Below are 10,368 nucleotides of genomic sequence, written 5' to 3' on the forward strand. Positions count from 1 at the left end.
TAACCGAGCACTCCCGCTCTGAGGTCATGATCTCCACCTGTGTGTGTGTGTGTGTGTGTGTGTGTGTGTGTGTGTGTGTGAGACTCATCTTCTGCTTTCATTGTGTCATCAGCACATTTCACTTTCTTCATGTTTTTGTATGTTATAATAGTCATCTGTCATTGTTTCGTCAAGTGTTTGACGTGTCAGATTTTGTGTTTTTGTTATTTTTCCTCATTCAACATATGATGGAGGTTTCTCGCTCTCACAGGACGTCCAGTTCAATTAAAACACTTTGAAAAAGTACAATCTAGTACAGTCTAGTAGTACCTAATAAACATGCAAAATAACACACATCATTTCAAAGCAGCTTTACAGGAAATCATGCATTAACAGAAAATGAAACTGTAATATCTATAAAGTCTTAGAGTCATCATTGTGTAGTGTGGTTAAATATGATTATGAAGTGTGTATAAAAATAATTCAATAATAATTGTATTTGTAACCCAAGTGAGCAAGCTGAAGGCGACTGTGTCAAGGAACACAAAACTCCATAAGATGTTGATTAATGGAGAAAAATAACCTTGAGAGAAACCAGACTCACTGTGGGAGCCAGTTCCCCTCTGACTAACAACATGAATTTAATGCCAATATTAGTTATTTATGTGCAGTAAAAAATGGTTTAAAATTATTAAACTAAGTAAGCATAAAGGGTTAGTGTTTAAAAAAATATTTTGTATGAACTGTAGGATTAATGAGTAATGTCTTTGAAGTTCATCCTGGATTAACTGCAGAAGTTCACATAGATGCATTGTCCTTTGTTAGTTGGCTGATGAAGGCTTTTGTTGGCAATTAATTGATAGTCTGTGTATTCCATTAGAAGAGTGTAGTCCATCATTAGACAAAGGTGACACAGGCAGAGATCAGTGACATGCATCGCAGTTCAACCCGCCAGTAATTTCGGTGAGGTCCATCCTAAGTCCAAGGTTCAGGCAGTGGCATATGAAGTATCCCATGTCTTACAGTTGGAGTTGGCATCAGTTCATACTCTGTGAAATCCATCGTAGTAGACTGAAGTGATGTCTTGCTGGCACCGGCCTCAGACATTTGGTTCATTGGTCGCTTCCACCTGAGAGAGCCCCTCTCTGGTTTTGTATTGAACAGTTCTTGCCCCTATTTCGCCACTGCAAAGCCTTTCTATCAAACTAACCGGAGAAGTTAAGCTACACCCTGTTATCTCGCATTTACACTCGGTATGGACAAAAGTGTCCAGAGTGTTAAATTTGGACATTTATTTAAATGTTGCCTCGAGCTTATGGCAGAACCCCAAATTATGTATTATTAAGTCCCTTTTCTGCTGGTCAGAGTGGATTGTGAGGGGGTTAATACACTCGGTGGCCTGTATGAGAGTGGAGTGTTGAGATCTTTTGAAGATTTGGTTCAACATTTTGGGATTCCCAGATCTCAGTTCTTTAGGTATTTACAGCTGCGCCACCTGCTCTGTACTTTTTTTGGGAGTAGCATACACCCCCCTAAAGCGGCAGATACTCTGGGAGTGGTGATTACTGCTTTTGGAAAAGGTCATGAGGCATCAGTGTATTACTCCCTGTTAATTCAGAGTCTGGGGGACGGAGCTTTAACTTCTCTCGAGATTATGGGAGAAAGATTTAAACTTGGTATTGGAGAAGGGAGTGTGGGCTAGGATTCTAAAAAAATTCAAGTCTACATATAGAGATGAAAGGGTGCATCTGATGCAATTCAAGATTTTACATCGATTCTATTGGACCTCCTCTAGATTGTATAGGCTTGGTCTTAAAGACACACCCACCTGCTGGCGATGCCAATCAGAGTATGGAGACACAACCCATGTTTTTTCTACTTTTGAGGAAATGAGGTGCCAATTTCTACATATGTGGACATCATGTTTATCAGTGCGCTGACGCACGAAAAATAAATAGATTTTTTAAAGTGGCATATGAAACGAAACTAGAGACTCTACTCTTTAAATCTTAACAGGTTTCAATGAATAAACTTGGAGATTTCTTACCAGAGGCACTTTTGTTGGCGCTACGTCTGTAAGAGCACTTCAAGGAAATCGACGTCATGTTGTTGTGTCATGTTGTTGTGTCACGTGACTCAGTGCGGCAGAAGTTTAACTCTTAAATTACAGTCTAGAGTCTTGTGAACAGTATTCAGTCAGTTTTTATTCATTTAAATTATGCGTTGCATACAGCGAAGCCAAAATACAGCGTCCACGGATGTGAAAGCAGGGTTGCAAGAGATTAACACTCAAAATGTTAGCAAATGACGGATTTGTCATTAATGGAAATTGTTTTTAGAATGGAGAGTGTTGTTGTGATGTGTAATGAGGCCAGAGTAAATTTCAGTATATTATCTTTGTGTGTCATCATCTTATTCAGCATTATGTGTGTCTGTTCTAATGGAGGTGTGTGTGTGGGGCTTAAATGATTAGTCGACGTTATCGACAACGTCGACAATAAAAAATTGTCGACAACATTTTTTGTTGTCAAAGTCGTTTGATGTCATTTAACGTAACATGAGATCACATTAAACTCTGATGATTACGTGTGAGAGCAGCACTGCAGTTCACAACCGATTGAGGAGAGGAATTACACAGATTACAGATGAACTCTAAACTTTCTAAACAGCTTCAGCTGATGTACATCACAAAATATGAGAGAATTATAATGCAAAAATACAAAAGTTCATACAGAAGCACTCTTGTTGTGGAATAAGCGGAGCCGGAGCTCTTTAAAGGAAACACCCCGGCGTTACATCTTTAATGCGGCTATATTTAATGCGTTACATCTTTAATGCGGCTATATTTAATGCGTTACATCTTTAATGCGGCTATATTTAATGCGTTACAGCTTTAATGCGGTTATATTTAATGCATTACAGCTTTAATGCGGTTATATTTAATGCGTTACAGCTTTAATGCGGTTATATTTAATGCGTTACATCTTTAATGCGGCTATATTTAATGCGTTACAGCTTTAATGCGGTTATATTTAATGCATTACAGCTTTAATGCGGTTATATTTAATGCGTTACAGCTTTAATGCGGTTATATTTAATGCGTTACAGCTTTAATGCGGTTATATTTAATGCGTTACAGCTTTAATGCGGCTATATTTAATGCGTTACATCTTTAATGCGGTTATATTTAATGCGTTACAGCTTTAATGCGGTTATATTTAATGCGTTACAGCTTTAATGCGGTTATATTTAATGCGTTACAGCTTTAATGCGTTACATCTTTAATGCGGCTATATTTAATGCGTTACAGCTTTAATGTGGTTATATTTAATGCGTTACAGCTTTAATGCGGTTATATTTAATGCTTTACAGCTTTAATGCGTTACAGCTTTAATGCGTTACATCTTTAATGCGGTTATATTTAATGTGTTACAGCTTTAATGCGGTTCTATTTAATGCGTTACATCTTTAATGCGGTTATATTTAATGCGTTACAGCTTTAATGCGGTTATATTTAATGCGTTACAGCTTTAATGCGGTTCTATTTAATGCGTTACATCTTTAATGCAGTTCTATTTAATGCGTTACATCTTTAATGTAGTTATATTTAATGTGTTACACCTTTAATGCAGTTATAATGTGTTATAGCTTTATTAAAGGTCAAATAATACAGAAGCAGATCATGTAAATAACTACAAACTCTGAAACGGTCATTTCTCTGTGCGGTCAGCGTCTCTTCTATGAGTCACGTGAAGTGTCCCGATCTAAGGGGGAGAGATTGAAACTGCACCGGCTGATGCACACTCTGTCACGGGACACTCATCCCTCGAGCACACACGCTTAATGCAGCTAGATTATAACGTGATGGCTCGTGACTTATTGAATCATAATGTACAGTACTGTGCAAAGTTTTAGGCACTTGTGAAAAATGTTGCATAGTGAGGATGTCTTCAAAAATAATGACATAAATAGTTTTCATTTATCAATTAACATCATACAAAGTCCAGTAAACATAAAAAAGCTAAATTAAAATTTGGTGTGACCACCTTTGCATTTAAAACAGCCCCAATTCTCCTAGATACACCTGGACACGTTTTTTTCTTGGTTGTTGGCAGATAGGATGTTCAAGCTTCTTGGAGAATTCACCACAGTTCTTCTATCTATTTCGGCTGTCTCAATTGCTTCTGTCTCTTTATATAATCTCAGACTGACACGATGTTCAGTGGGGGACTCTGTGGGGGCCATGACATCTGTTGCAGGGCTCCCTGTTCTTCTATTCTAATCTTTTCTATTTGCAAAAGTAATGTTTGTGAGTCTAACATTTATATTTCCTATTGACACACTAAAGCTGAAGATATAAATAACCATCTTAAGACAAATGTTTTTGTGAAACATCTTAAGTGCCTAAAACTTTTGCACAGAACTGTATATCACTGTGCATTTCTTATTGTGAAGAAAATTGTCAATTCACAGCTTTATTAATAAGAGAGAGTTTAAGTTAAAGATGGACTGAAGTGAACAGAAAGGTGAGAGAGGGTCGTCTTCACCCCATTAAACACCGCAACAAAATATACTTTTGGTTTGTTTTTGTTTTGGCTTGTTTTCCAATATAAATATCTAAAACTCCTTTAAAACAACGTACATTTACTTTAGCAGCTATACTGCAGAAGAAAAAACTGTTATCTGAGAATGTTGAATATAATATTAAAAATACTAATATTTTAAAATATCTAAAAATCCTTTAAAAAAGATGCATTGACCTGAGAAGCAGCATATAAGATATTTAAACTTGCTTTTAGAGAACAGATCTTGAATATAAGTGTATTGTGTCTTTACTGCACTCGCAGAAGTATAACCAAGTGAAAAAATACATTAATATACAAAATACACTTATATTTAAGATCTATTCTCTTAAAGTCTAAATATCTTATATGATAATGCTCAAGTAAATGTTTCTTGTTTTAAGGATTTTTAGACCATTTAAAATGGAAAACAAGACAAAAACACTTGATGACAATAGGATTTTCTGCAGTGATTTTTTTACTGAAGTAAACATAATAAAAAGTATGTTTTCCCTTTAATTCAGTGAATGTCATTTAGAGGTATTTTTAAAAGATGATTTTGTTCTCTTTATTGTTATTAAGCATGTTTAATACATCCTTTTTAATTCGGGGCACAAGCTGAATAATCGATTAAGAACTAATGATGAATCATTGCAATAATCGCCCGAATAGTCGAATAATCGTTCTAATAATCGTTAGATTAGTTGATTATCAAAATAATCGTTAGTTGCAGCTTTATGTGTGTGTGTGTGTGTGCATGTGCGTGCGTGTGTGTGTGTGTCTGTGTGTGTGTGTGTCTGTTTGTGCATGTCTCTGTGTGCGTGTGCCTGTGTGTGCGTCTGTGTCTGTATGTGTGTGCGTGTGCGTGTGTGTCTGTTTGTGCATGTCTCTGTGTGCGTGTGCCTGTGTGTGCGCATGTGCCTGTGTGTGCGTCTGTGTCTGTATGTGTGTGCGTGCGTGCGTGTGTCCGTGCGTGTGTGTGTGTGTGTGTGTGTTGAGGTCAAGTGGATGGTTGTTTTCTTTAGTTGGGGTGGTATTTGACAGCACTGCTGGGATAGGAACCCTGTGATAGGGGTCAGAGGTCAATTACAGTCCAGCAAGCGTAGAGTCCTTCAGTGAGAAACTGTCTGTCTCACGAGAGAGAGAGAGAGAGACAGGTGAGTGCACACACACGCGCGGTTCTGTGGTGATTTCCTCCATATCTGTGTTAGTTTCTCTCACATTATGAAATAATTTACAAGCAAATCAATATTTCAAGACCATTTATTAATTTATTTGGTAAGTAGCCATATAATAAGCAGCTCATCTTTGTGTCAGCATGTGATTACTCTGTCAGAGTTAATTTTGTGATAATGACCAGCTGACGGTACATTATCACATTTTAAGAGAAATCTCGCTGGTGTCAAACAGACTGATGATTGTGTGTGTAAACGAATGATCGACAGTTTATCAGTCTGAAACGTTTGCATTTTCTCTTGCTTCTGCAGGTTGATGTTGCAGTTGCCGCAGGAAATGGGGTTAATCGCCATAGCAGCACGTCAGACCCAGGGCAAAGGTCAGTGGGTTTCCATCAGGCCTCACACACACACTCACACACACGTTAACTCTAATTTAACATCTTAATGAGCATGTCATTTATTAATGCTGTGTGTGATTGTGTGTGTGTGTTTGAGTGAGAGTGTGTGAGAGTGTGTGTGTGTTTGAGTGAGAGTGTGTGAGAGTGTGTGTGTGTGTGTGTGTGTCTGTGTGTTTGGAGGAAATATTTTTAGTTTATAAACTGGTAATTACAAGGGTATTATGCTATAAATGTGGTTTATGAGGACATTTCTAGTGTCCCCATAATTCAAATCACTTAAAAAAACATACTAAATGATGTTTTATTGAAAATGTAAAAATGCAGAAAGTTTTTTGTGAGGGTTAGGTTTAGGGGTAGGGTTAGGGTTAGGGGATAGAATCTATAGTTCATACAGTATAAAAATCATTATGACTATGGAGAGTCCTCATAATGATAGCTGCACCAACATGTGTGTGTGTGTGTGTGTGTGTGTGTGTGAGGGTTAGGTTTAGGGGTAGGGTTAGGGTTAGGGGATAGAATCTATAGTTCATACAGTATAAAAATCATTATGTCTATGGAGAGTCCTCATAATGATAGCTAAACCAACATATAAACTCAGCAAAAAAAGAAACGTCCTCTCACTTTCAACTGCTTTTATTTTCAGCAAACTTAACATGTGTAAATATTTGTATGAACATAAAAAGATTCAACAACTAAGACATAAACTGAACAAGTTTCACAGACATGTGACTAACAGAAATGGAATAATGTGCCCCTGAACAAAGGGGGGGTCAAAATCAAAAGTAACAGTCAGTATCTGGTGTGGCCACCAGCTGCATTAAGTACTGCAGTGCATCTCCTCCTCATGGACTGCACCAGATTTGCCAGTTCTTGCTGTGAGATGTTACCCCACTCTTCCACCAAGGCACTTGCAAGTTCCCGGACATTTCTGAGGGGAATGGCCCTAGCCCTCACCCTCCGATCCAACAGGTCCCAGACGTGCTCAATGGGATTGAGATCCGGGCTCTTCGCTGGCCATGGCAGAACACTGACATTCCTGTCTTGCAGGAAATCATGCACAGAACGAGCAGTATGGCTGGTGGCATTGTCATGCTGGAGGGTCATGTCAGGATGAGCCTGCAGGAAGGGTACCACATGAGGGAGGAGGATGTCTTCCCTGTAACGCACAGCGTTGAGATTGCCTGCAATGACAACAAGCTCAGTCCGATGATGCTGTGACACACCGCCCCAGACCATGATGGACCCTCCACCTCCAAATCAGGCCTCGATGTAACACTCATTCCTTCGATGATAAATGCGAGTCCGACCATCACCCCTGGTGAGACAAAACCACGACTCGTCAGTGAAGAGCACTTTTGGCCAGTCCTGTCTGGTCCAGCGAAGGTGGGTTTGTGCCCATAGGTGACGTTGTTGCCGGTGATATCTGGTAAGGACCTGCCTTACAACAGGCCTACAAGCCCTCAGTCCAGCCTCTCTCAGCCTATTGCGGACAGTCTGAGCACTGATGGAGGGATTGTGCATTCCTGGTGTAACTCGGGCAGTTGTTGTTGCCATCCTGTACCTGTCCCGCAGGTGTGATATTCGGATGTACTGATCCTGTGCATGTGTTGTTACACATGGTCTGCCACTGCGAGAACGATCAGCTGTCCTTCCTGTCTCCCTGTAGCGCTGTCTTAGGCGTCTCACAGTACGGACATTGCAATTTATTGCCCTGGCCACATCTGCAGTCCTCATGCCTCCATGCAGCATGCCTAAGGCACATTCACACAGATGAGCAGGGACCCTGGGCATCTTTCTTTTGGTGTTTTTCAGAGTCAGTATAAAAGTCTCTTTAGTGTCCTAAGTTTTAATAACTGTGACCTTAATTGCCTACCGTCTGTAAGCTGTTAGTGTCTTAACGACCGTTCCACAGGTGCATGTTTATTAATTGTTTATGGTTCATTGAACAAGCATGAAAAACAATGTTTAAACCCTTTACAATAAAGATCTGTAAAGTTATTTGGATTTTTACAAAATTCTTTAAAATACAGTGTCCTGAAGAAGGGACGTTTCTTTTTTTGCTGAGTTTATATGTTTGTGTGTGTGTGTGTGTGTCAGGTCGAGGGTGTAATGCGTGGTTGAGTCCTGTGGGTTGTGGGATGTTTACTCTTCACCTGCAGCTTCCGCTGAACTCGCCGCTCGGTCAGAGAGTTTCATTCCTGCAGCATCTCGTTGCGCTTGCTGTCGTGGAGTCTGTGCGCACACTGCCGGGTTATGAGGTACACACACACACACACACACACACACACACACACGTGGACACTTTTATGTGTTTATGTGAACACTGATCATTAAAGTACTCTTCAGATCTTCAGGGGTAAAACTATTTATACTTTTAATAAGATGAATAATGAATCATCTTCAGTAATATTTGTGTCACATTTCACCATATTTCAGGACATTGATCTGCGACTGAAGTGGCCAAATGACATTTACTACAGTAATCTGATGAAACTCGGTGGTGTTCTGGTCAATTCCACCATCACTGGTCAAACCTTCAACCTTCTGATCGGTAACACACGCACAGGTTAACACAACAGTTTGTGTTTATTGTTGTCAGTGTGACGTGTCTGTGTGACGTCTGTCGCATTTCCTGCAGGCTGCGGGTTCAACGTGAGCAATAGCAACCCGACCATCTGCATTAATGACCTGGTGCTGCAGCAGAATTGTGAATGCGGTCGCAGTCTTGATGCGCTCAGTACGTCGCAGCTCATCGCACGTACAGTCTCTCTGCTGGAGCGCTTCATCGCAGACTTTCAGCTGCGCGGCCCGCATGCACTGCTGCCTCTCTACTACAAGAGATGGATACACAGGTTAGAACATCGCATGAAACCATGACGAACGCAATCAGAGATTACTGTATTCGTGCACGTGCAGCGCATGTGTTTTACTGATGCGTCTCTGAAATGTGTGTGTGTTGCAGCGGCATGCGTGTGCGTCTGTGGAGTGAGGACGGGCCAGAGGCCGAGGTCGTGGGTCTTGATGAGAACGGGTTTCTGCAGGTGTTTTCTCAAGATCAGGGAGTCGTGTCTGTGCAGCCTGACGGAAACTCCTTCGACATGTTGAGAAACCTCGTGATGATTAAGAGCCGCTGAACACTCACTGAAGTCTGATGTGTTTGAAGATGAAATCATTTAATGAGATCTCATTTAAAATAAATGCAATTATTTCCTCTTTTTAATTATCATAATGATTCCGGCCCCAATGGATCATAGAAATGATCAGTTAACATTGTTAATTAGCATCCTGTGTTTATTGGATATTTATTTCACACACAGTTTGGGTCATTAATATCTGGAATAGACATCAAAGAGTTTCTGTCTTGTCTGATTCATCATACATTCAGATTATTATTAATTCAATATACTTTAATTTCACATGCAAGAAGAACTGATTTCAGACAGACAGTGTAAGATGAATTTTGTGTTCATATGTGTGCTGGTAAATAAGCACCGTTAACTAAAAATGCTGTGTGTGAGATAAACACGTGAGTAACACACAAATGTTGTAATTACAGTACATGGTTTTTAAAATTAACAATATGTTTCTGTCTCTTGAAGCATTATTTGTAAAATATGGAAGTTTCTTTGAAAATCTGACTGAAATTCCGATTGCTTTTATCTATATGTAACTGAATCTCTGAATTGGTTCCATATTAGATTTTGAGGAGATTTGCATATTTATATCAGGGAATCCACTATTAATCTGTCAATATCAATGTTTTGTAATAATCCACAATTTGTAAACCAATATGAATGCTCCATTTAACATAGTCATTCCAGTGTTGTACGGTATTAAAAACAATTGGTCATTGTTTACGATTATTGGTTTATTTGTTATAGTTATAAGGATTTGACAACAGTTTCTTCCGTCAGTCATGATTCAGGTGAAAATGCTCGCAGCTCATTGGATGATTTCACAACGTGGGAAGAATCGTATTTAGATTTTTTTTACCACTGAATCTGAGATACTGAAGTGATTGTACAGGTTTGGCTTGACTTGTGAGGGTAAAAGTCTTGAAAATATCCTCAAAAACCAACAAGTGAGGACATATGAAGCGTTTGTCACAATCTGAACGTTTCATAAATCAAATCATGTTTCCTTTAAATGTCATTGTGTTAACCGGTTTGTGTGAGGGTTAGGAAAGAGCAAGTGTCAGATTATCTTATGAAATGCCATGAGAAGTCCTCACAAGCTTCTAAAGTCTGTGTG

The 10,368-nt window shown here is 39.3% G+C and overlaps 1 protein-coding gene across 2 annotated transcripts in view; it reads left to right on the forward strand.

Moving 5' to 3' along the window:
* Nucleotides 1-9,970, forward strand: part of hlcs (holocarboxylase synthetase (biotin-(proprionyl-CoA-carboxylase (ATP-hydrolysing)) ligase)) — a 28,956-nt gene extending 18,986 nt beyond the window's left edge. For both annotated transcript variants that reach the window (XM_051686167.1, XM_051686168.1), the window contains 5 exons: nucleotides 6,029-6,096; nucleotides 8,215-8,375; nucleotides 8,554-8,668; nucleotides 8,756-8,969; nucleotides 9,080-9,970. In XM_051686167.1, coding sequence (XP_051542127.1) covers nucleotides 6,029-6,096; nucleotides 8,215-8,375; nucleotides 8,554-8,668; nucleotides 8,756-8,969; nucleotides 9,080-9,251 — 730 coding nt within the window. In that variant the 3' untranslated portion in view covers nucleotides 9,252-9,970. The remainder of the gene's footprint in view (nucleotides 1-6,028; nucleotides 6,097-8,214; nucleotides 8,376-8,553; nucleotides 8,669-8,755; nucleotides 8,970-9,079) is intronic.
* Nucleotides 9,971-10,368: the final 398 nt, after the last annotated feature.

This window comes from Myxocyprinus asiaticus, chromosome 43 (genome assembly GCF_019703515.2).
Source record: "Myxocyprinus asiaticus isolate MX2 ecotype Aquarium Trade chromosome 43, UBuf_Myxa_2, whole genome shotgun sequence".
Lineage (NCBI taxonomy): Eukaryota > Metazoa > Chordata > Actinopteri > Cypriniformes > Catostomidae > Myxocyprinus > Myxocyprinus asiaticus.